At 42.3% G+C, this 27,281-nt stretch overlaps 1 protein-coding gene across 3 annotated transcripts in view; it reads right to left on the reverse strand.

Moving 5' to 3' along the window:
• NBEA (neurobeachin) overlaps nucleotides 1-27,281 on the reverse strand; it is a 673,719-nt gene that overhangs the window by 348,959 nt on the left and 297,479 nt on the right. For 2 of the 3 annotated variants that reach the window (XM_066582846.1, XM_066582830.1), the window contains exons 23-27: nucleotides 20,228-20,445; nucleotides 17,478-17,631; nucleotides 17,065-17,088; nucleotides 5,574-5,754; nucleotides 1,412-1,539 (exon numbers count right to left, since the gene is read on the reverse strand). In XM_066582846.1, the coding sequence (XP_066438943.1) occupies nucleotides 1,412-1,539; nucleotides 5,574-5,754; nucleotides 17,065-17,088; nucleotides 17,478-17,631; nucleotides 20,228-20,445 (705 nt within the window). The remainder of the gene's footprint in view (nucleotides 1-1,411; nucleotides 1,540-5,573; nucleotides 5,755-17,064; nucleotides 17,089-17,477; nucleotides 17,632-20,227; nucleotides 20,446-27,281) is intronic. The other variant, XM_066582838.1, reaches the window with a different exon arrangement.

The following is a 27,281-nucleotide window of genomic DNA, read 5'->3' on the forward strand; positions in this document are numbered from 1 at the left end:
TGAACTACTCAAGTATACCGCGTTCTCCTTGCAAGTCACGCACTCATAGCGCAGGTGGAGAAAGGATTAGGAATATTTCATTATGTTTAGAATATATTGTTCAGTCTGCAGAATGGCAGTAATGGGGATCTGAAGGAATGGAATGTACTCTATTACCAGTCCCCGGGGACTGAACAGTAACATAATGGCTTCTCAATGATAATTGGCTGATCGCCTCCTCTCTGGTTGGCTTTTAATTACTTGAAGAGTATGGTTCTGATTTAAGAACAATATCCCGGCCCTTGCAGTAGTGTTTTCCTAGGATTCCATTTCACTTTTTACCGCTGCTTAAGAGCTTTACTCTGCAAATGCAATAAGTCCCACTTGTGCCAGACTTAATTCCGTTTTGTTAACCTCTGACAATACACCTTCCTTGGATGCCTTGTCCATGGTCTTCAGAAGACCCCACCAGAATATTTTCCCTGCTTTTGCCCTAGGGCAGGTTATAGGATGATCGTCTCACCATCAGGAAGGACATTATGTGTAGAGGAAAGGGAGGTTTTCCCCAATTTGCAGCTGTCACCTGCAAGCCATACATAGTATTGAACGACAGTCTGCAATTCTCTTTAGTCACAGTATCTGGGAAAGGCGTCTTCGCTCATCCTCATGCGCAGCGCTAACCCCAACGGTGCAGTAAACCGAGGACACTGATCCAAAGTGTGAAGATTTATCTTCAAATAAGCAAATATCCCATTAACTGCGAGTAGACGAGTACAAGTGGCCGCGGCTAGTGCGCGCAATTTGGCTCTAATTGCTGAAAATGCAAGTCCAGGTGCAGCACGGCAATTAGAGACAAGAATGTAAGCAGCACTCATGTAATGGCACTGATCGCACTAGAACGACTGAAGAAGTCATAAATACCCCCCCCCCCCCCCCCAGCAGTTCTAGTGTTAAAGTAATAACCATTCATTGCCTATTGCTGTACATTAAATATAGTGAGGCTAGAAAAAAGGGTTTGCATATTTTTACCCAGAAACAGAGCCCCCTTGTCCATTGACGGTGTCCGGTATTGCAGTTTATTTCTTTTCACTTTAACTAGTAAGAGATGTAATAACAAATATAGCCAGTGGACCAAAGGGGCGCTGTTCTCGGGGAAGGAAAATTAGATTTTTTTCCTTATCTCAAGCAATCCCTTTTGATTATGCAGTTCCTTAAAAATTATGACATATCCTTAGAAAAGGCTATCAATATCAGATGAGTGGGAGTCCAGTTCTTGGCACCCCCATGGATCAGCTGTTTAAATGGGCCATGGCGAGTGCACATTCCTGTACTCTTAGTATGCTAGCAGGTATACACAGTAGGGAAGAGTCTTCTAACTGCAGATTCCAGCTGACGACAATAGATAAATCATATTAGAAGTACTTAGGCTTACCTTTGTGGCACTGCCAACTGGAACACTCTGCAGATTGTCCTGGACCTTCTGGTTGCCCATGATCTTGGTCCCCCGCTCTCGCTGTCTCTGCCGGCACTCCAAGCAGTTTCGTACAGCTACACAGCAAACTAAAAAAGGTTTAATCAAAATCGACTCCCGTTTATTTCATCGTGTAACTGATGGTGAAATAACACATCAATGAAAAGTAAAAATCAATGGTCATGTGATGTGATTTGTCATAAGGGGCTTAACCCAACCCAAAACACAGGCCATTGGAACGTAATGTTACGTAATATGGTGTATACTTCTGTTTGCATGGAAAGACAACTACCAGTCCTTGGGTTTTCCAACCCATACGTCCTTCCTGGTTGATGCTGACCAGGACATGTGACTGTTGCAGCCAATCACTGGCTATAAAAAGTTACTACTGTAGCAGTGATTGGCTGGAACAGTCACATGAGCTGATCAGCAGCAACCAGGAAGGACAGAGGAGTTGTGAAGCAATTCTAAGTTTTTAAATGTCTAGTCTCTTTGCCACAACTTTTTTTGGTGGTCGTCTTGTAAGAGGGGTGCATGCAAAGACATATGCAAATATTTACATGCCTGTGCAAATATTTAATCGCACGTGTGCACATACCACGAATATTGATTCGCAGGTGCAAAGCTCCGCACCTGAAAAGTTCAGAAACATTCAAGAAGCTCTGAAGGTGTCCTATATCAGGAGAGGAGCTCCTGAGTGTGGCAGAAAAGAGCAGAGTGCAGTGCTGCATGTAACAGAGCTGACTGTAGGGCAGCAGTAGGCCGCAGAGTACTGCAGAAACATGGCAGCGGGCATGACCAGGGCTGCAACACAGTGCCCGCTGGGAGACAGACCTAAAAGGGTCATAATGACCTGGGGACCAAAGAGATTGTCAGCCATAGAAAATGGGAGTGTGACCAGATCACTGGAGCGAAGGACCCCGCAGCACAAGGGAGAGGAGGCAATCTCCCTCCGCACAATTGCCAGCACTAAAGATGGAGAGGCAAATTTGTGGCAACGCCAACGTCAGCAGTTGTGACAATCGATTTGTTCCTTCGGGAACGCTGTTACATAAATTCATAGGCAGAGACCTTTGTTGGAACCTTATAGGACTGTGATTCATGGCACCATCATTGTAAGGGGTTAATATAAGGCCTTGTAAGGTGGTTACCTTATGGCCGAGGTTATGTGTGTGATGTAATTGGGATTGTGGAGGAGCAGGAGGCGCCTGCTGATAGAGCGCAACGCGGGATACAGAAGTTAAACTGCGGATTAATGTAAGAAAGCAGGTGTAATGTAAGAAGTAGACCTCGAGCTAAAATGTTGGCATCTAAGACATCTGGTGCCTCGGATGTAGAGACAAGGCCTCCGCGGGCGCAAGAGTTCGGTAATATGTGATGCAGTTTCACAGCAGGAAATCCACATCAAATTCCGAATAAAAAAAACAAAACGCTGCATTGATGCTGATTTTGATGTGGATCCGTGGCAGACTTCACCCCCTTCACCTGAAAGAGTGAAATGTGCTGTAAATTCATGTCAAAATTTGCACCAAATGCTACAGATTCTGATGCAGATCCCTACCAAAAGGCACTAGGTGTGAACATACGTGACCACATTCACTTCTATGGGACAGAGGGATATAGCGGAGTGCATCGATTTCCCTCTGTTCCATAGAGGTAAATGGAACGGTGTTCGGGTATGTGCACCCAAGCTCCATTCACTTCTATGGGACAGAGGGATATAGCTGAGTGCATCGATCTCCCTACATTCCATAGAAGTGAATGAAGCGGTGTTCGGTATGTGCACCAAAGCTCCATTCACTTGGAGTCCTAATAGTGAGACAACACCTTTAATGTTATTAGCATCTCTGCCATATATAACATACAGACAGACCAGATCTCTAATACATAAGTGGATGTACTGTCAGTGTGAACATGTCTAGGTGCAGCATGTGACAAGTTATTATCGCTGACACCACTTAATCATAGTGGAAACATAGCTGAGAAGCAGGAAGACGTATCTGAGGAGAGAAGCTAATCCAGAAATTGGAAACACATGTGGAAGAGATGTGTGGAGGAAAATTGACAAGCATCTCAGAAAATGTTCCACTTTAAGAAAAAAAACACAACTGCTTCTGATTAATCTAGGTGGATCGTGAGAAAGAATTCTGGTAAACAGGATCGTCTGAGACCTGCACGCTCACTGACTATTTATCTCTAATGTAGAGGGATTGTCCACGTCGGGTCATGTCTTGTAGTTAAAATGTTGGCACTAAATGATAAGTATGTTCTTCACACAAGTGTAAAATAATCAAGTAGAACCTGTCAAGCTGAACGTGCAGTCCAATCCGCCAGCATCACACCACAGAGGAGGACGAGCTGATCAGATATATATACAGGGGGTGGACAAAAATATGGAAACACTGTACAAAATGCATGCCCTAAAATCAGTCTCTACATGGCTTATTGAATTCTAATTTATAATCGCATGTAACTTAAGGGGACGTTATATGACAGAGATGCTGCCAGGCAGAAGTGAATATCTGCCGAGCAACAAGGCTCCATTGGTCAGGGGTTTGAGTCACTCAGCTACTGTTACCAGCTGACCCCCAAAACCACCCAGAGCAGGGCAGGAGGTGAAGTAAACACAAATTTGTTGGCAAAGCTCTTACGAGGCAGGGGTCAAAAGAGCAGCTCAGTGCTAATGGTTAAAATCCCATGCATTTCGAATGGTGTTTTCATATTTTTGTCCACCCCCTGTAGATTCTGTATAACTTGTGTTGTATTCATTTACATCCAAGCTCTACTGAATGTTTCCCGATAGAACTATATATCAATCTGCTCAGCTTCTTCTGCTCAGCTCTATAACATGATGCAGGTAGACTAGACATCGTTTTCATGGTGACTGGTTCCCTTTAAAACAATATCTCCATTTTGTGGGTTTGAACCTTTGTAGTGACTATCGGTTGGATGAGTGAAAACTGATAGATCGGTGAGGGTTAAGCAGCTGGGACCCTCAACTATCCCCCTAATTTATCAACACAGGGTTGTTTCTCCCCATCACGTCACAGTGAGTGGACCACTAACTTCGCCCCGCCGGCTCCATTCATTTCAATGGGACTGACAAAAATAGCCGAAAACTTTCTTTGCCAGCTCTGCTGAAATTAATAGACCCGCGGCCACATCTGCGATACAGAGAAGCAACTATGCAGTTAGAATAGAAGGGCGATGGCTTCCCTGTTCTCCGGATCAGTGGGAATCCCAGCAGTCTGACTCCCACCGATCTATCAATTTTCACTCATGCAGCCAATGGTTGAAAACTTGAAAAAAGTTTTATCCTTTGGAACATCCCTTTAATGGGTCTGTGTGCTGTCCATATTCAGTAAGTAAAAACTATGGACAGAAAACATGTCTCTGTGAATGTGCCCTTCCATTTAGCTCAGCATCAACCTCGCTCCTCTCAGACAATAGCTGCAAATGTTTTGCAACTTTTTGAAACTTCATTATAAAAATGGTATAGATATTTTTTTTGTAAGATACAATCCGACTACTGCTGTGTATGCCACAATGCAACGGATGACAGATCCAATGGTGGAATTCGAAAAGAAAAAAAGGACAAAAAAAGTAACCATTTCCATAAAAATAAAAAAAGTAAATGCAGTATTTCTATAAAAAGAAGAAAAAAAAGGCTTCCCGAGCCCCATCAAATGAGAAAAGGTTAATGCACTGTGACAAGTCCACTTTGAGTTTTGATAAGCCGCAACTGTGAGTGGAATGAAAATACATTTTACAAAATAAATACATTTCTACTTTACAGAATCCATTTATGAAACCTCTTTACCTTCTCTACTGGGGATTCTAACTGGTGAATTCATCGCATTGTTCGGCTCTGTATAATAAGGCTGCACAGTGGGTGATTTATAAATATATAATATCACGGCAGATCTAGAACTAGGTCAAAACCTTCCCATACTGAAATACAGCCATGTATGCCATTCCTACAGGCGAGCAGCTTTTAACCCTTTCCACCATGCAGCAGCACACAATGCACCGAGTGCTGGGGGAGTGGGTGGGAGTGCTGGCTGTATCTTCCAGCATGCAAAGGGTTTGCAGACACCATCTGCACTATACAGCATGAACTTACCAAGCCTCAGGCACTGTCGCATTAAGCCACCAGAAGACATGTTTTTCTCCGCTTCAATTTCACTAAAATTCAGAGAGCTGGCAAAAACCAGGACATCGACCATGGCCATGAGACGGCTGAGGAAAGTCACTGCGGTCTCCGATGACATCCCCTGTGTCACTTCGATATTCTCCAGCTCAGTCTTAAAACAAAGTCACAAGAAAATAAAATAAGAAATGACAATCTGTTTCTATGACCATGATCGGTAATTGCTGCGCCCCATTCATTACACAGAGAGGGGCTATGCACTTGGCCAAAGGCTAAAGACAGAATATATTAGCGCAAGCATGTCACAAAAAACACACGTAGTCCAGACAGAGATTCAGTATGCAGACAAACTATGGGGACTGGCAACAACGATGTTATGTTTAAGACACAATGGCAAGAAAAAATTCTTAAAGAAATAGTGTTTCTACATGCAAAGGAAGAACAGATTTCAGCTGACACTAAGAGGTCGAAGCAAGTCCAATACGAACAGTATTGGTTCATGTTAGCATTGTATAGGGAAACATGTATATGGTCATATAGAATTTTAAAAGGTCCATATGCGGTGCACACAGTTTCCATGAAGCTTTCTGGTATTTTCGGTAGGAAGTGCTTGCTGGTAGAAACTTAGAAACTCAATTAACTCCATTAAAGTCAATGGGCTCTGTTGGAGTTCATCAGTTAATGTCTAAAGGGAGTTGGTTAGCAGATTTATGCCTACTGACTCAGCGCTTTGTAGGGCACTTATAAACAAGTGGGCACATACATTTGTGTCCCTCTAAATGACCTCTATTGCAGAGAAAATCAACTGTATTAAGATATGCAAATTAGGTTGCAAGTGCCATCAGGATGGTCTCTGTACTGACAAGTGCTCCATGTGTCCCTTGATAACCATGCCCAATGCCATGCCCCCTTCGCCCTGATTGAGAGAGACAGCCTTTTCTGTTGATGGCTATTGCGCATGTGTAGTATGTCTCCGGGGCCGCTGCCCACAACAGGCGTGCATGCCCCATGCCAAGAACAGATGAACACCAGTCAAATTGGAAAACGCTGGTGCTAAAAGAGCAAAGGGGGAGGCGCTGCACATGGAGCACTGGCTGAAAGTTGAACCGCCCTCATGGCACTCACTTGTCACCTAATTTGCATATGCAAATATTTTCTCTGCACTCAAAATGCTATGAAGGAACACAGCAGCATTTATAAGTGTCCCATGAAGCGCTGAGAGTTGTCCAGTAGGTTTAAATCTACTTTTAAACCCCTTTTAAGAAGTGGAAGCCATTATGCTGGTGTGAACAGTGCTTTAGTCCCCATTTACACGGGATGATTGTAGACCAAATGAGCGGAAGACGTCACCGCTAGTTGTTCGTGCCCGTGTAGAATGTTTAGATGGGCAGATCTTTGCTGAGAATCGGCTAACTACCTGCTCGCTGCTTCACATTCTATGTGAAACACGGAGCGGGGAGCGTTCAGACGCAGTGATGGTTTTATGCTGGCTGAAACTGAGCGACAAACGAAAAGTAAGTGAATAGTGCACGATGGCTTTGCATTTAGACGTAATGATTATCACGCATTTTTATTTGTTTGAATGAATTTTGCGCAACATTTGTTATGTGTAAACGGGTCATTAGTCAAGGCATAGTACAGTGAATGTACACCCTAGGGAGCATGCGCTAAAGTCATTGGTTGTACGACAAGAAGATCACATGGCCCTTCTTGATGGAAATTTGATACCAAAGATTCTACACAAAATATCGAATAATATTGTCAAGAATTTGCTTCATCTTCCACTCATTTACTGATGTTTATTCTTCGGAAATAGAAATTCATAATTCTGCTGGCTTCCTTCACACGAGAGCAGTGCACTGTGGGAGCACAGATAACTGCTGGACAATAATGAGAACCGCGCTGTTAGGTCACATGTCTGACAACAGGGTAGAGATAATCTGCTGTCTGTTTCCAAGGAAACCAGCAGAATTCTGAAAGCACATGTGGATATGAAAGGAGAAAAACATCAAATGACTCAAAACTGGAAAAACTGGACAAAAACAGCAAAGCAAAGAGCAGGCAAAGTTATTACACTTGTGTATGTTATTTAAATGGTTACAATGTTGCTAAAAGTGGAATTACACTTTAAATTGGTTTGAGATGTGAAGTCCTTAGGAAGAATGTGGGACTCAGCAGTTGTATATGGATGCTACTTCTATGTTGTACTGCATCTACCTAACCATAAAGGAAAAAACATAGATCTGTTGGGAAAGTGACTACGCCAGCCCTCTACTCGGTCCCTTCATCGGCCGTGGCAGAGAAGGGGGCTGGCTTGGTTATTGAAACAAACCGAATAAAGGTGTTGGAACTGACCTGGAAATGGAGAGGACAGCACGGTCGGACCTGAACAGGATCAGGGAAGTATTTCCCTTCCTGGATAAGCCCTTTAACATGGTCATGCATACAAGATCATTGTTGGCCAAACCCGCTGATTTCAGCGAGACTGACAGACCATCCATTGCATATACAGTATACTGATTTTCCCCTAATGTCAGATGTCTGAGGGGAAAAGAAGGACTAGGCTGTTGGATTTCAACATGCCCAATCCAAATTCTTTTGTTGTTAGAGGGGTCTGGTATCTGCTTACTTTTCTCCCCCCAATGAGAGCACATTCCCTTTCGGCCGAGATAAGACTGGGTAAAGGTACTTTTACAAAGGACAACTGTTGGACACTTAAGTGCCTGACAGCCATCCCAACAATTATCGATCTTGTGCTTTCAAACACTAGTGATGATCGCTCTCTGCATGGAGGCTGAACGCACTGGAGAATCTCTTCGAGCTGCCTGCCTCCATTCAGAGTAAATATGCAATCGTTCATAGATGAGCTCAACGGGCCAACAGTCAATTGGTTTTAAGATGAGCTGAATACCAAGTGACTCTGACAATTAAGTGACTCTTGCTCATTTGCCCAGTCAGGTCCCATGTTTACATGTGACAACAGTCATCCATAATCACTCTTTTGAGCGATTACTGGGGTGACTATTGGCACGTGTAAAAAAAACAAAAAAAAAAAAACAAAATGATTGATTACTGCTAAATTTCACAAATGATTGTTTGGGTGGAAATTGTCCACTTTGATGAACTTTAACCCCTTAAGGACCAAGCGCGGTAAATATACAGCACTTGATCCTGGGCTTTAATCCCAGTTAATAGCAGAACTTTGGCGCTGGATTAAAGCCTCTGCTTCTGCAACCAAGCAGAAGCAGGTCGGGTTTTCAGCTGTCAATTCACAGCTGAGGACCCAGAGGAGAAGGGAGAAGCAGTTTTTAACTACTTCTGCCTTCTCCTTTCAGGGCTACATAGCGCTCAATGAGAACTATGTACTAAAGAGTGGAAGTATTTCCACTATGCAGCCTGGCAATAACGTGACCACTGGGTGCCCCTATCACAGCAGAGCTGCAGGGTCCTAGCAGACCCTGATCAGCTCTGTTAGTGACTGATGTCACTACAGGGGGATGTTTTTCCCTGTAACAGAGGCTCCTATGGATATGGTTCCTATGGATGCTACAGGTACAGTGTAAAGGAGAAATAAAAAAAATAAAAAAAAGAAATACAATGTGAATGACCCCCAGAAGTCTTATATGACATCATGGGGAACATAGATGTTAAAAAAAATAGTAAAAAAAAAAAATATATATATTATATATTTACAGAACAAAATAAAAATATATACATAAAAAAACCACTGCTGATGGCAACCAAAACAGTCGCCGTATGCGCCCTGTAATCCAAAACTATACAAATTACATATTAAAAGGACCAAAACAAAATGAGGAAACCAATCCAGTACTTTATTTTAGCATAAATATACAAATTTTAAAAATAAACTATACATTTTAAAAAAAAATGTATATTTTTATCTCTTTACCCACAATAAAACTAAAAAACGGGAAAAATAAACCAATAAAAAAATAGCCCATGGGAAAAAAAGCTGAAAAAATAATTTTGGTAGCTGAAGTAAAGAAAAAAAAAGGGCAGTAAAACCACCACATAGGTGAAATCCCTAGAATGTGTCTGGTCCTTTGGAACCAAAACACCCTGGTCCTTAAGGGGTTAAACTAATGTGTATGGCCACCTTCAATGGTACCTTGTAGAATCAGGACGTCACTAGTTTACAACTAAATATTCATACTTCTTATTACTGGTTCATTAGATAAAATGACTACACAAGACACAGTAGAAGCAAATCACCATAACCGTGTAAGGCCATCAGCAATCACTGGAACAGAAAAGTGTAATTTGCAGGATGCATCTTTAATGTCAAATGTTTAAAGTTGTCAGAAAGCTTATTCCACTGGCTCCTTTCTAACTAAACATCTAGGGAGGAGGGGGGTGCTACTGTTTTTGATTGTGGAGAGGACCACAAGGGTGTTGGAGTCTTATAGGCCATGTAATGCTCCATGAGAAAAATGTATGCAAATAGTACAGGAGAAAAATGCCTTCACAGCGCCACCTACTGGGAGCTAGCTACCCTACAAGTCAATATCCGACCTTTTAACAGACCTCTAAAGCCCCTTTTACACAGCACTATTATCGTACACTCATTAGATCAAGCGGTTTGCACAATAATTGTGCTGTGGGAATGCATGCAAGGAAAAATCGATTGGTAATAAATCATTGATCAGATCTTTCATGCAGTCCTAAAAATATTTGTGTGTTCATCATGCGGTATGAGCGACATGATACTTTTTTGTTTTTTGCTGGTCAGTAGAAAAAGGATACCAAAACCATATTTATTATAAATAACTTTTTTTCTTCACTAAGAGTACCACGACTAGAGATGAGCGAGCGTACTCGCTAAGGCAAACTACTCGAGCGAGTAGTGCCTTATGAGAGCACCTGTCCACTCGTCTCAAAAGAATCAGGTGCCGGCGGGAGAAAGCGGGGGGGGGGAGAGAGTGAGAGAGAGATCTCCCCTCCGTTCCTCCCCGCTCTCCCCCGCCGCTCCCCGATTTGGCCCCCGAATCTTTAAAGACAAGCGGGCACTACTCATTCGAGTAGTTTGCCTTAGCGAGTACGCTCGCTCATCTCTAACCACAACTTTTTAATTTCTCCATTGATGGAGCTCTGCGGGAGCTTGTTTTTTTTTGCGTGACGATCTTATTGACACCATTTTGGGATACATATGACTTTTTTGATCACTAAGGGCTCCTTCACACTGGTGACCACGATATCGGGCCATGATTCACAGCCCGGTATCGCACTTGTTGGCATCTGAAGGCCCTGGGGAAACAAGGCTTTTTCATGTGAAAACAGCCTTGCATTACTTCGGGGATGCAGGGATCCCCCAGCGCGGCTGTCATAGCGGCAGCAGAGGATAGTAGAGTTTTCTCATTGCTTTCAATGGGGCTGCCGATGCCCCATTGGGGCTGCAATGTGAGATTGAGCAGCCGAATAGCATCGTGGTGCCATGTAGGAAAACATTGTTCATGTGTATGACCCCATAAAAAAAAAAATGGGGTTCATATTTGTGCGTCTCACGACGTACAATCTCACGAAATGTTTTTCGCCGGTGTGAAGGCGGCCTCAGGCTCTGTTTTTTGCCATGAAGGATACAAAGTGTGTTCCATGTATTGCATAGTTTTGGGCTGTGGTCCTGCATGCTGCACCCTTTTGACTCACTGACGCCTTGCGTTGCGATTTTTATGATGTGGAACATTTTTCTCGTGAACCAAACTTTAGGGGTTGGGGATTGTGTGATGCGTGGCTACACCATAGTATCAATAGCTTGTGGATGACAGGTCTGGACTCTGATCTAATGCTACAAAATGACAGCATCCACAGGACTCCTCTAACAGGTGCGGATTGAGAACATCTGCTAAACATGTATATTAGAGGACATTTTCCTAAATGCATTTATTTGGCTTCTGCAGTCTTGACCTACCGTACGCCCACGCCTCGTAGCACACGGCAGTTAATAATACATACTTTCTTTTAAAGATGAGCAGGTATGAAAAGTCAACTCTCAACAGAGAGTGATGCAAGATGAATGAACCCTCTCAGCGCACGGCCGCCTGCAGCTTCTGGTATGCTCTGTCTCACTAACACAGATCTCCAGTTTCTGACACTATATACCATAGGGGACAGAATGCTGAGAAATATATGGTCTGTCATATTACTGGCTATCTGCCACATTGAAGGAAAATTATTTTACAACATGGCTCTGAATGATGCAACCTTTCCTTCTCCTTACAAAGTTATCAGCCGTCATGAGGAAATGTGTATATGCAGGTCAATTCAGGTACGGGTTTCAAAAAAGATGTACAACAAGGCCAAAAAGAGACAGACAGAACCCCTCGGAATTAATTGGCTTGATACATTATTTCCACGCCCACTGCTAAAGGATCCAACTCGATCTGAACCAAGTAACAGCCAATTGGCGGGATCAGCACTCATTTGTGGAGCCTTCTAACAGGCCGATTCAGGATGTATGAGGAACAAACGGTTGTTCACAAGATCATTCGACACCCATATTGCTCCATCGCTGTCGTCGGAACATTCCCCATTTACACTGGGAGATGTGCTGCTGACAACAATCATTTCTGGTGATACGATCATCTGACACAAGAGTTGAATGATCGGCAGCACCTTCATAAGGCCTGCAGATCATTTTTGTGAGCATTTTTCATGCAGGCTTTTTATAGGACCTCCAACTATCCAGAGAACAGGAGTCCTCTAGCTTCATTTTACAATATAACTCACGCTTAAATACAGGAGGGGACAATCTCTCCCAAGATCTGTTTATTCCCAGGACTGCAACAGTAACAAGAGGGCATCCTCTACGTCAGTAGGAATGAAGGTTTCATCACCAACATAGAAGAGGGTTCTTTACTGGAAGAGCGGTAAGACTGTGGAACTCTCTGCCTGAGGACGTGGTGATGGCAAAATTGATAGAGGAATTAAGAGGGGACTAGAGATGCCTTTCCGGAGTGCTATGATATTACAGGATATAGACATTAAATAACCAGCGGGGTTGTGGATCCGGGTCTTGGAGTCAGGTAGGAACTATCAAAATACTGATCCAGGGATTATGCTGACTGCCATTATGGAGTCGGGAAGGATCCCCCTCCCGATTGGTTAATTGGCTCCTGCCTCATTGGATTTTTTTCTGCCTGCCTCTGGATCAACAACAAGGGGGGGGGGGGGGGGGGTTGAAACAGGCTGAAATAGATGGACATTGTCTTCCTTCAGCCTAATCTACTATGTTACTATGTCTATTTATGCACCCCCGATAGACTATAATGGAAATGTGTGTGGCCAGGTCTCGCTGTCATCAGATTGTCTCACTGGATGTTAGGGGATACTTTTTCTCATGATAGTCAGGGCTCTCAGAGGGAAGATAGTAATAGCACAGTACATAAAACAGCTCAACTTCACTGCTAAGTACTACATGCTTTTGAAAGAAAAGTCTCATAAAAACCCTTCATCGAGAGCTCCACATATTGGGTTTGCGTGGATTTGCAGCCGGACACAAGCCTGAATTTACCACGCTCAATGTCAATCTTCTCCTAGAGTGGTAAAAAGCATCACATTATAGGATGAAGGAACAATGGAATATCATTTTATGAAGAGCTGAGTTTTCCCATCTGATACAGTCTGATAAGACTAACTTTACTGGACTTGGACGTTAAGGGTGAAACAGCACCAACTTGCACCATCGCTCTCCAAAATCCAACAATGTCCGCTCATGAACAAGAAGCAGTGACGGTTGGTTTACTCATTAACTAAAAGAAGACACAGATTATGAGTTGGATACGCCATATTCACAAATGCCCAAAATCACGGTAAACCAACAACAGCGGTTGCAAGAGATCGACCAGTTTGTCTACCAAGGTAGTACAATCGCCAACGGTGGGGATGCCAAACATGATGTCCAGTGTCGTATCAGGGAGTTGTGGGCAACTTTCCAATATCTACGCCCGTATATGTTCTGGAAATATGTAAAGTGACCAAACGTATGAACCAGTGACTTGACAATTTTCAACAATGACCTTCGTTGCCTGCTCAGCATCACTTACTATGGTCACGTTACAAATGAAGGAATTTATTGCCGCTCTGCTACATGGCCAGTCCACTCCTGAATCATCGAACCCCAACTCTGTTTTGCTGAGCAAATTCTACGCCTGAGATGAGACTGGCAAGAATCGCTATCTCATGGAATCCAAAAAATAGGAAGCGTTGGCAAGGAAGACAAAAGATCACCTGGCAACGTACATTTATAGAGGACTTATGTACTGTCTACCCTTCATGGGACGATCCCTAAACTGCTGCCTTTGACCGTGAGCGATGGCATTCTTTTGTCGCCCAATGCAACGAAAGCCATGGGAGGACTTAAGTCTAAGTCAGTCATCTGATACAGTATTACAGCCACTTCCTCCACAAAGCAGCTTGAGAAATGAATACTAGTCTGGGCTGGATCCTTGAACTCCAGTGAAGACAGATTTTGTGGTGGTATGTATATAAAGCTTCACTATTGCTCCTGTGGCTACGTTTTTGAGCATTACAGAAGAATGAGATTGCTGGAACACAGACATGGCTGTCGAATTATCCAACAAGAACATGTAGATGTGCTGCTAATTCAGTCATGTCATGTTGTGTATTTGCTAAGGAAGTTGTCCTGGAGTTCAAAGACGTCTGGCCTGGTTGTACAGCTCCGCAGCAGCGGCCTCGCTGACTCCATCCCATTTTTTTCATACTTACCTCTTCTCCAGACTTTTCTCAGGTCTGGGGCTCTCAACGTGTCAAGTGTATGGTCCCCACAGCTTACTCTCAATGTGTGATGTGGGACTTGGTTGAATCTGGAAATCCGCCTGTGTGCAGCCACCCTAATGATGCGTACTAATACACAGTGTGCATTAAGTAGTCAGAAGCTGGTGTGGCTATCTTTGTTTGTCTAGGCTTGAAGGGTTGTTTTAACTTCTTAAAGAGCGACTTTTTATAGTTTCTGTAGAGTACAATTGCCATATGGTACCTCCTAGACTATATAATACACTTATATATCACTTACTGATCACTATTCTGATGAAATATCTGCTTTGCGTTGGTCCCACACTGTGACTAGTGGATTCCTACAGCACCTGCTGCGCGACTGGAAGGGACTTTCTCTCTTCATTCCATTGAGAACTACAATGTGAGTCTTCTAGGAACTAACAAATAGTGACTTCTAATCTACTGTAGGATTCGGCTCAGCATAGCGTCACGTGGGACCACAATGGGGTCAATATTTCATCAATATATCTATCGGTAGGTATATCTACACTAGCAGGCACTTTATGGAATTTCAACCAAGAGACATAAAAACTTAAAAAAATGTGTAATGGTCATTAAAAAAACCGGACATATAGAGACATGTCAGAGGTTTTGACTGGTGGAGTCTGGGTGCCGAGACCCCCACCATTAGCTGAAATAAAGGGGCAGAAGTGCTCACCTTAAGCACTGTATCCCCTCACAAGGTGAAGACTGAGTGCGTCTGCTAGGACATTTCAGCAATCAGTGGGGGTCTCAGCACCGGGACCCCCACCTATCAAAACTGCAGACATGTCTCTATGATGTATCAACAGTTATTTAACATGATAGCTACACTTCACACAGTCAGACAACCCCCTCTAATGCTACGTATAAGGGCTCTTTAACACATAGACACGGCAAAGCGTCTTCATTTTCGGTCGCAGCTCCCTGCGTCCGACAGCGTGTTATGGCACACCCAATCATTGTGATGCGTGAGGAGATGCGCCAAACGGCCAAAGATAGAGCAGACAACACTCAAAAATCGTGGCGTTGGAAAGCACCATCCAGGTCCGCGATCGAACGTATGTCCGCGAGGCCCCATTGATTTCAATGGTAGTGCTATACCACGATGTTCAAAACACTATGTTAATCGCAGTAGAAAGCGCCTGTGTGAGAGAAGCCTAAGAGATCAGAAATGCAACATGGCTGACTGAGGAAAATGACAGAGCTGTATTATTATTTTATGCCTCCTGTGGAAGTGAAACGATAAGCGCAAAAAAAAAAAAAATGTATTGCTGGATCATTTGAATTTTTACGATAATCGTTCAGTTTAAACCCGGCCAACAACGGAATGATGAACAATAAATTGTTGACTTATCATTCATTTCATGCAAGCCTGAAAATCATTGTTGGCTCATTCACTAGTCGTCTGGTTTAAAGAGCGGTTGTTCAGTCTTTCTCATTCACTCATACAGCCCCGATTTCTTGCTCCATGTAAAAGCACTCCTGATTTCACACTATACAGAAGGCTTACTTACACCCTATGAAAAAGCTGCAGAAGGCAAACTGGATTAAGGCTGGCTGCACCCAGGTATATATTCATTGCGAAATCTGGGGCGGGTGTCCGCCCGTGGGTCCCGCAGAAAATGCCATCCATAGCATGCTATGGAAAAGCGGTTGTCCCTGCACACTAGCAGAAATCAATTGCGATTTTCTGCTTCCGGAGGTAAAATCGCAGCACGCTCTATTTTTGTGCGGTGTCAATGAAAGCCGTCCGACCCACAGCCCTTCCGCAATCAACATTGCATAAAGGTCGCGGTACCCGCATCATCGCCTAGTGACACGTTGGAAAATCTGTACTGCGCATGTCCAATGTGAGCCGTCCAGACCATGCGCAGTACAGATGAAGAATAAGTAGACCGGTATGCGGGGTGACCGGCTGGGTACAGGGTCAGACCCCGATGCGGGATCCCACATCTGGAATCAGACCCGTTCGTGCGCAGGCGGCCTAAGGGTCTGTTTCATGCAAGTCTGTGATAACTGTAGTGTATCACACACTTATTACTACACCAAGATTTCAGCAATGACAATACCAGTAATATTTTCTGCATGAAACGACGGTGTAGAAGAACGCTCCGAGTAAACACCTTAAGGGGCTTGGTTAGTGTTATGTTAAAAAAAAGACAAACTGTCTGCATATAGTTTTTTTCCTTATGGAGAAGACTCTGGCTTTGACTTATATTCCCAGTCCTTCTAACTTGGCCTGTTAAAGGGTCTGACATAGACTTGTAGGAATGCTGACTTCCAATAGGTGGCGCTGTGGAGGCATTGTTCTATCCTTCTATACATAAGATTTCCCAGAGCAGCATCGCCTTATAAGTCTCCTCACCAGGTGCTCTTCTTAAGAAGTAACTAAAACCTTCTTGAATTGCATCATTATTATATCTATATATTTTTTTTTAAACACAGATTCCATGTTTCCATGCGTTTCCATGTTTAAAAAATGTGAATTGGAATTGCGGTTACAAAAGCTTCAGCCTTCCCTCTAAGCATAAATTTCACAAAAAGATTTGTATATTTCTATATACGCATGCGTCAGTGTTCGATTAAAAGAACGTAGTATTGCCAAGGACACAACATACAATGGGGGTGGGGGTGGGGGGGTTAATGAAAAATAATAAAAAAGGAAACTTACATCAGATATACTAACCTTAGAACCCTGGACATGAAATAGACACACAGACAACAGACCACAACAGTACAAGAAAAAGAAAGGCATTAAAATCAAAATGAAAAAGCAATGTGAAATCAAGTAAATATCACATTCTCTAATATTAACTAAATCGGCAAGTAAATAAGTTAGGTAGTAAAAAGAATATAAATGACTATTGTTATAATAAGACTTTGAAAATGAAAAAAAAAAATAAAAAGATTAGCATATCAATAGATTAAAAAACAAAACCCAGTCTTAGAAATAAATTGGATTTATCCATTAATATATACAGCAATATTTTACAGGAAACCCTACAGTAATGAGAGCAGTAACAGTAGCAGGATAATCTGAATTGTGTTCTGTGGTGGGCCACTAGATGGCGATATTGTACTTACAGTTGGCGATGTGGCGGCAGACAACAAAGGCAGTATCCCTCCGCAGGCGATGATGATGTTATCTACCATTTGGGATATCAGGTGGATGGTGTTGTGAACAAAGATAATATTTTCGTTGCTGTTGACAAAGTCCATGACCGACTTTGTTGAGTGGCTGAGGAATAAAAGAATTGTTGTTAGATGGCTGCATCTGGAAAAAGCGATCTGCTTGTACGCTAGCGTGATATGCAAATGAGTTTTAGCCCAAACTTCACAGAGCAGATATCAGAAAGTGTGCAACATTCTCTTTATATTAAGGGCTCATTCACACGGGCGTACACATATTTCAGTCCATCAATACACAGCGTATTCACGGACTGAAAAACGCCTATTTCACTGCGGATTTAAGCCCTTCTGCGCTATTTTCTTGCATAAACATGCAGTGATATTGACACAGAAAAATACGCAGGAGGGTCATTGTCTTGATGTATAAATACGCAGTGGATATGCAGGTTTCCTTCATCTTTACACCGGCGCACGGACTCCTATGGCCTATTTCAATACGCACCAAAATAGGACACGCTGCAGATTTTTTTTTTTCACATGACGAAAAATCTTGTGAGAAATACGCATGTGAATGAACCCACTGAAATCAATGGGTCCTACTGACTGTGTAATATGTGGTATAGATACACCCATGTGAATGAGCGCTCAAAAACATGGCCACCATAAAATACCAAAGACAACAATGCGATTACTAAACGGATTTTAAAAAAACGGATCCTACTCTCCAGCCATGCGAGTGTAAATCATTTTTAATGTGTGTAGCTATGGGGACCACATGCAAAAAAGAACCAGGAAGTGCAAAGAAACTTGATTTTTTTTAACGCACGTGAAAAACGGATTTAAAGCGGATGTCAATCATACAAGAAAAAAAATAAATAAATCGCACTGAAAATGGTTGGCGTTTCACTGCCAAAGTCCCACTGGTCCATGTGAATACAGCCTAGTGCTACTGACACACTTGCCGTGTATCTGAGTTGCACATGAAAGGCTTGGGCACAACTCGCATCAAGCACCACGCAGACACCGGTCCATGTGGGGTCCGATATATAGACGGCCATAGATGTGGATTGGTTTGGATATCCTAGTTCTGGTCCGTGATACTGACACAAATAGGAAAGGCGATGAGTTTTTTTTCCTGCAGACCTACGGTCCGGGCAAAAGACAGTAGTGTGCATACCCCAACAGGCTATAATGGGTCCGTGAATTAATACGAACAGCACATGGACCCAAATGCGCTAGGGCGACGGAGGCCTAACATATCAGTATAATGAAGGGTACTCCAGTAAAAACCAACTAGTACTTGTAAAACAGTAGTTGTGAGAACTGTGGCATAGAAATATTTGGAGGCATCCGTAGTAACTAGAGATGAGCGAGTATACTCGCTAAGGCACATTACTCGAGCGAGTAGTGCCTTAGCCGAGTATCTCCCCGCTCGTCTCTACAGATTCGGGGGCCAGAGCGGGTGACAGGTGAGTTGCAGCGGGGAGCGGAGGGGAGAGAGAGATCTCCCCTCCGTTCCTCCCCACTCTCCCCCCACTGCTCCCCGGCCCCCGAATCTTTAGAGACGAGTGGGGAGATACTCGGCTAAGGCACTACTCGCTCGAGTAATGTGCCTTAGCGAGTATACTCGCTCATCTCTAGTAGTAACCAATCAGATCACAGTTTTAATTAACAAGATCCTTCAATTTGGGTATAAAATTATGTCCTAGGTCCAGAGGTGAGAGAGAGAGGGGGTATTACCTGCCGCTGTTCTTCTCTGCCGTCCTTCTAATCCACTGGTTCAAAATCCTGGTTTTGGTCTTCCAAGAAGGCCAACAATGTTTAGACCACGCAATCCTCACAATGCATTGGTACTGCTAGACTACCAATACACTATACCTGTCTTGATTGCCCAGAGATGAACATGTGGTCAGCACTGGCCAATCAGTGAGCAGTGTAAATTATGTATTAGGAAATTAGAAACTTGCTACAGCCATCTCAAACAGCTGAAAATGGGCCCAGAACTGGCGGATAGGATGGGCGACAGAGTTTTGTCCTGAAACTGAAGCATTGTGTTAGGCTTCACACCACGTAATACTCCCCTCCAATTTTCTTTTCTTTAAAGCAAATCCCCTGCTTTCAGATGGCTTTTTAGAATAATCTGCGATATGTGTACATGATGAACAACACTATATTTGGCCATTATATGACTCGTATCCTGCATTTATGACTAATTTCCCAACCTGAAGGTGGTATCTCTAGTTTTCTTTAGTAGCACATCTATGGGAGTGTCTGCCACCCCCCTCCCCTCTTCTCTCTATACACTTCCATGGACAGCATGACTCATCCCACTCATCCCTGTTCTCTTGTTATCTTTGTTACTAGATATGAATTTCACTGAACAACAGACATTGGATAGCAAATTAGGAGGACCTCTACTAGCCAGCACTAGAGAGGGATTTTTCAGCACAAAAACATAATTTTAAGTAAAAAAATATAAAGTAAATTGCACTTTTTCTAGTTATTACACTGTCTATCATATCAACAAACGTGGTCTAAAACTGTGGTGACAATATAATCAAAGTTGGAATTAAAGTTATGTATGAAAAAAAAAGGGTAAGAAAAAAAAACTGCATGGATCACCCATGCCACGGCTCAGCCACGTGTGCCAGGGATGTCTCTTTTCCATATGGCACAACACTGCAGTATATAAAAGAATGGATTACCTTCGCCACACATGGACATCAGTCTCTAAAGCAAAGAGCAAATCTGTTAATAACCGCTGGTGCATCGGAGACCATTTAAACTCTGGAATACGGAACATTGTGGTTCGTGGACCAGGACTGAACTGCCGCCGCTGCTCCTCAGTCATTGGCATGCCACGGAATCCCAAATCAACCCGCAAGTCTCGCTCATGTTGACTCACGATTCGACCCTGAACAGCCTAAGAAAGATCAGAGAAAAAATAAATCAAACTGTGCATACATCAGCGAGGAACACTCAATGCAATCTGCTGCCGGCAGCGACTTGTAGTAAAGGAAAATATGGCAAGTATCATTATATGGAAATCAGCCCTAAGCTCATATTTACTTATTGCGCTTTTGTGTTGTTTTTTTTTAAAGTTTTTCAGTGTGGATTTTCTGCATCAATGTACAGTACCGTGCAAAAGCAATAAATTCTATGGCTAAAGGAACACAGAACCACAACTTCAGTACTTAATATTCCTTAAACCATAAAAGGTTCTGCAGTTTCAACCACTGCAGCGGTCCATGGAATGAAATGGAGAAGTCCAAGGACTTTATTCATAATACCAAGTAATAACATGTCTCAAGCCAATAACTGGCTCTCTATTGGGTGGATATCTTAAGAGGATACCTACCTGACAAAGAGCCAGATACCGGTTTAAAATACATTGTTAAAAGGTATGATGAATAAAGTCGTTGCGCTTCTACATTTCATCCCGAAGACTGAATCAAGGATGGAACCAGCAAAATCTTCAACTATTTCATTACTTCACCAAAGATCACCAGGATTAGAAGGAACAAGACGGGCAGTAGACATGGCTACTCAATACTTCATGAATGAATAGCTAAGCACTAGCTGTAATTGGCTGAGCGCTCAGCCAATAGCTAAGCACTAGCTGTTATTGGCTGAGCGCTCAACCAATCAGCACAGCCCTTTCAGGAGGCGGGGAAAATCCCCGTCTGCTGAAAGGGCTGGACAGCAGTGTTGGGGAGCCAGCCGGAGGACGAGTCTGAGTGGCGGAGAGGTGAGTAAATTTTTCTTTTCTTTTTTTTACAACTTAATGATGATTTTCAGGGAAGGGCTTATATTTCAAGCCTTCCCCGAAAATCATACTGCAGGGTTTGCCTGAAAGCAATGGGATAGCATGCTGCACTTCTGCCACAGCTGTGACAGCTGTGGCAGAAGTCCACGGTATTCCCCTAATCTTTTCAATGGGGCTAGCACTGCTGCCGCTGGCCCCATTGAAAAGACTGGTGATATCCCGGCCTCATCCCGGCGTCTTTCTTGCACTGCGAGGCGAGTGTTTTCACTTGCTCTCGCAGCGCAAGAGAGAATGAAACGCCAGTGGGTGTCCAGCCTTATGGAGGCAGCATCTCTGATTTTTAGTCTTCCCTGAGCTGGTGGGTGTAGACTAGCTGCCATGATGTTTTCTATACAGTGTGCATTTAGAAAACAGCAGATTCTGCTCCCCAGTTCTATGTAGCACACACATAAATATCATCATCATGTAGTACACTAGGATAGTGTGGACGTGATTCCAGTAGTTCAGAGTAAATAACTTTTTTATTAGATGTAGCAGCACATCTGCGAGAGTCTCTCTCCCTCCAGCAGCTTCCTCCTCTCCTCTGAATATACTTCTATGGATAGCATGAGTCATCACTCGCCTCTACTTCCCCTTTTGCTATCTCTGTTACTAGAGACAGACTTCACTTGACAACAGGCAGTGGACATCAAATTAGGAGGGGAAAGTACTTTAAAAAGGATTTTTCGGCATAAAAAACATTTTCGGTAAATAAACAGATTTGAAATTATGCTAGTTATGACATTGGCTACCATATAAGCACAGGTTATCTCAAAGTGCGGTGACCATAAAGCTATGTTCTACTGAAGAGCATACAATTTTATTTTGTACAATGCTATTTTTCCTCTATCCATAATCTTTTTTTGGTCTTCCTCTCAAATTTAAAAGGTGTGAGAATCCATTCACAGTGCAAGGTCTTGTTTTATAGTGTTACTCAATGTGTTAGTAATGTCAATGAGGATTTGGACAGACAGTAAAAATGTGATGCCGGCCTGGAGCTTTGTACATGATATGACAATTAGAATAACAGATACACTTCTGCAGAGGGTGGCAGCATTCCTGCAAGTCAATGTCTGACCCTTTAACAAGCCTTGTAACATGACTGGGAATAGAAGCCAAAGCCAGAAGGAACAGATAAACCATGTACAGACAGACTGTTTGGGGTTTTTGACCCTCATCAGTGTGCAATAGGTTGCAGTCATGTTACAAGCCCTGTTAGAGGGTCAGACATAGACTTGCAGGAATGCTTCTTCCTAATAGGTGGCACCCTTGAAGCGTTGTACCATATCCAATTTGCATACTTAAATTGAGAAATGAGTTAAAATGCACATGGGCGATTTTACATCCTGCCAATTAGTGGCGATGAGCAAACCCATGAAAATTCACCAACTGGATTTTACTCCCATGAGACAATGGAGAAGAAAATGCAGATCCCCATTTTGGTCTGTGCTGCGTTATGTATGTCCCGATAATAGAAAGATTCCTGCCAGCAAAACGTCACAGTGACTGCACAAATTCATTCATCTCTACCAATTATGCAAATAAATTAATCAAATGCTGTTAGAAAAAAATGGCTTTTGGTTTCTGAAAAGGGCTGTCCCAACTGCACCGCCTCTGTCCATATGTACTAATCTGGTGTATGGATGAACAGGAAGTGCAGAGTTAAGTAAACTGTAGCCGAATACATTGCCGATGCTCCAACTAACATATCCAAATGTGCAGCTTGTTGTTCGTTGGCACAGGTGGGATACAAGAGCAGGCAACCTCAGAGGAAGCCCATTCTTTTGGAGTTGGTGAAACACATGGGCACTTCTCCCCCTACCTTTGAATGTATCTAACCTTAGGACATGTTTTTCCCACATACTCTAGGACTCTGGGGCAATATGTGATCACATGGTCCTTCAGCAATATCACTTGCACTTCTCTAAGTTCTTGTTTGTTTATAAATTCATATATGTCTAAGAGTAAAGGCTCATTTACATGCAAAGACAATCTTTCAAACGATTGAAAGATTGACAGTTCTAGCAATCATTTTGCATAAAGAACTAATGGGCACTAATGCCCACTAGCACTTTAGCTGCTTCATTTGCATGTAAATGAGCCCCCAGCAGCTGTTTACAAATCCCAGCATGTGGTCTGGACTTTGCACTCAGCTGCATGGTCTTCGCACAGGCTGCTGCGGGCTTTCAGATGAATACAATGTAATCAGCTGCTTCCATGGAGAAAACCGCGCGCAGTCCCTGTTATCTCTCTCCGGCTGAACAATGGATTTTATGCTCACCTAAAAATCATCGTTCAGCCAAACTGTGAAAGCTGGAAGAATTTAACGCAACGATTTTTGCTCAAAAGCCATCGCTTGAAAGAAATTTGAGAAATAATTGTAGCGTGTAAATGGGGCTTAAGGCTGCTTTCACATCTGTGGCAGCAATTACGTTTTCCTGCTCGTTCAAGGAGCATGAATGGGGAATCCTCTGGTCGAACGGATCCATCTCATGACGGAACAGAACAGTGCCAAACGAACCCCATTGGCTATAATAGGGTCCGTTCGATTTTCCCTCAGCTCCCCAGCATTTTACTAGGAGAAAAAAAAGGCTGCATGCAACGCTGTTTCTTCCGGTATTTTGTGCCAGATCTGCGACTAAGCCTCCGACGGGAGGTTCCAACGCAGATGTGAAGACAAACCAATTCTTTCTTGGCTATATTTGGTGCTCTGAAGTTTTTATATACACACTTGCTCATCTTTCTTGTCCAATATTATAGTTCTATAGCGTGTTGCCTATATTAAAAAAAAAATGTAATTTATCTCATGGTTTTCAAGGCATACATGCTTAATGTTGAAAAATGCCTTGTGTACTTGTAGTAGACAGTGTTTCAAATCATGCAAAGCAAGCAGAGGTAGCAACCAGACAGGAGAGTTAAGTGAGGAGGCACGTCAGCTATAGTAGCAGCCTTTTGGGGAACCCCCCCTTTCCTCAAGCATGCCTCGTTATGCACCCACCACCCTTTTATACGATAATCCCATCTCATCAGTTAAAAACAGTAAATATGAATAAACACAATTTAGAAATATACAAGAATAAGGACTTGACCCTAAATACAGCAAAAGTGGAAATCTTCAGAATACAATGATTATGGAATTAATTAGGCTCATAAAAATATACCAGTGTTGCGGATTTCATTTAACCCTTTTGGGACCAGTGTATCCGAATTAATAATCCAAATAGATTCTTTTTGAAGGAATGTATTTGTCTGGCAGCATTAGCTCCTGTTTTTCCTCCAATACCATCCATTTCAGATCGAAAACCTTATGTCCCATTTCAAAGTAGAGTCTCCTACCCCTGTGTCACCATAAACCTTGCCAACATCATCTTCCATTTTCTCCTGGTTAGCAGTCTCGGGGAATGTAATTTCATAGCAGATCGATGCTCATTTAATCTTTTACTGACCGACGAGTCCCGTCCAACGTATGCCTTGCCACATGGATATCATATAGACATATAGACAACACCCTGGCTATGGGAAGTGAAAGGACCTTTCACATGTGAGCTGTGAGTATATTAGTGTAGCCGGTAAAGTGTGATCAGTGTGTCGGTGTAGTGTTAGTCAGGTCAGTGCATTTAACGTAGCGTCTGATCTTAGCAGTGCAAAAACATTATTAAAAAGTACATTCCTGCTATGTTCCCACCCCCGTCTCTCTGTCCTGTAGTCACCCATCCTGTGGTCAGTCAGCATAGTGCAATATGCAGTTAGTCAGCGTATCTATCAGCGTAAGAAAAAAAACACGGTGGTAAGCTTTTTCTGCTCTTGGCCCTGGGAAAAATTTAAAATCTGGGGCTAAACATACATACTACTGGAAAATTTGTGATTACCACCTGTGGGGTCAAAGCGCTCACTATACTCTTTGATGAATTCCCTGACCGGTTTCTAAAATAGGGTCAGTTTTTGAGGGTTTCAAATGCACCGATCCCCGAGGAGCTACAAACACAACACGGCATCTGAAAATTATTTCAGCACAATCTGCATTTCAAAAGCCAAAATTGCGCTCCTCCCCTTCCGAGCCCAGCAGTCTATGTCCACATAAAAACTACAGAACCTGGGTAATAAATCTTTAGTTTTGTTCCTCTGCTCTCTTATAGAACAAATGGTTTTAAATTGAAAATCTGCAAAATAAATAAATAAATGGCGCTGTTCTAATTTCGGATGCATTTTTCTTTCATTCCTGTGTAACATCTAACGGGTTAATAAACTTCCTAAGTGCCTTTTTAAATACTTTGAGGGGGGCAGTTTTTAAAATAGAGAGATCCATGGGGGTTTCTGATATATGGGCTCTTAAAAAAAACATCTCAAAACTGAATTGGTCCTTAACCCCTTTACCCATGTGGTGGTTTTACTGCCCTATTTTTTTTCCTTTAGCTATCAAAATTATTTTTGCTGCATTTTTTTCCCTGACATATAGGGCTACTTTTAATATCTTTTTCACTGGCTTTTTTTTCCCGTTTTCTTTTTTTTCTTGGGGTTAAAAGCTAAAAAAATAATATTTTTTAAAATATTTCTAGTTATTTTTTTAAAATAAGCATATTTATGCTAAAATAAAGCATGGGAACGGGTTTCTCATTTTGTTTTGGATGTTTTGATACATAATATGTATGGTTTGGGATTACAGGGCACTTGTAGCGACTATACAAGACCTCTGGGAGACATTCACATGTTGTTTTTTTTTATTATTTGACACTTTCCCACTGTAGCTGGGCATCTATAGGAGCTCCAGTTACAGGGAAAAGCAACCCCTGTAGTGACATTAGTGACAAAAAAAAAAGCTTTTGAAATGTTATTTTTAGGACTCCAAAAAGTATATCACTTAAATATGATTACAATATAAAGTAGGCCTATAGTAAATGCTAATTATTAACTATGTTGAGGTGTTTGACGGTCTTACAAGAAGAACTCAAAAGTGTGGAAATTGTGAATTTTTCCAAATTTTCAGCAATTTTTTTTAAAGGGTTAAAAATATCTGCCTAGACCTTTTCACAGGGCCTTTATCAGCCCACACCTGGGAATTAGCTAGGGACTTTCTTTTCTTATGAATAAATCTAGGAACGTCCTGGAACAAATAGCCATACAGTTTTTAATATTTCCCAGTACTCGTTAATCATACAAGAATGGTGGTCATACTTTGAAAGGAAAGCAACACTATTTCTCTTCTTCATCCTCAATCCTGACCGCGTCATAGAAAGGCTTTCAAACCAATTACTCTGACCTCTTCCTCTGGATATTCCCTCTTTACAAATTTGTCAATCCTCTTTTCCATCCATTTCAAATCTTCATCAGCCTCAGTACAGATACGTCTGGCCCTGTGATATCCCCTAAATGTCTGTGGAGCACGATAGCCATCAATAGTGTGATAAATTAATCCCATCAGATTCTTTAGAATACAGAGTAATCGAAATTATTAGCATATAATCTCCCAACCTCTACAATCCCATAGTGAATTTATATCGCATGAACCTCACTAGAAAACGTCATTTATGGCATTGGTTCAAACATTCCACAACTCAAGAAGTTCATTACTTGTCCCTTTCTATAATCTGAGATTATAATATAATGTAAGATGAATATTATATTATAAGCCCATTGTTCCCATATCTCCACCAAGTTTTGATTAGATTACCATACAGAGAGTTAATAACTAACTTTTCTTCAAAACACCTTATCACAGTTATAGACTAAAATGTATATACTTTAATGGAAATTTAACTTAAAAACATGAATGGGCTCACACACATGCGTATCGCATGGACGAACAAAACAACCACACAAAAACACAAAGGTCGCCTCTTCCTTATCTCAGGAAACTTATGGAGGCTAGAAAAATCAATATTGATAAAGGACTACTAATGTTATGTCCTCTATTTTTTATTTGTATCACATAGGAGGTAGGAGGAAGGCTCTATCTG

The sequence above is a fragment of the Eleutherodactylus coqui genome, chromosome 1, assembly GCF_035609145.1.
Source record: "Eleutherodactylus coqui strain aEleCoq1 chromosome 1, aEleCoq1.hap1, whole genome shotgun sequence".
NCBI classification, from domain to species: Eukaryota; Metazoa; Chordata; class Amphibia; order Anura; family Eleutherodactylidae; genus Eleutherodactylus; species Eleutherodactylus coqui.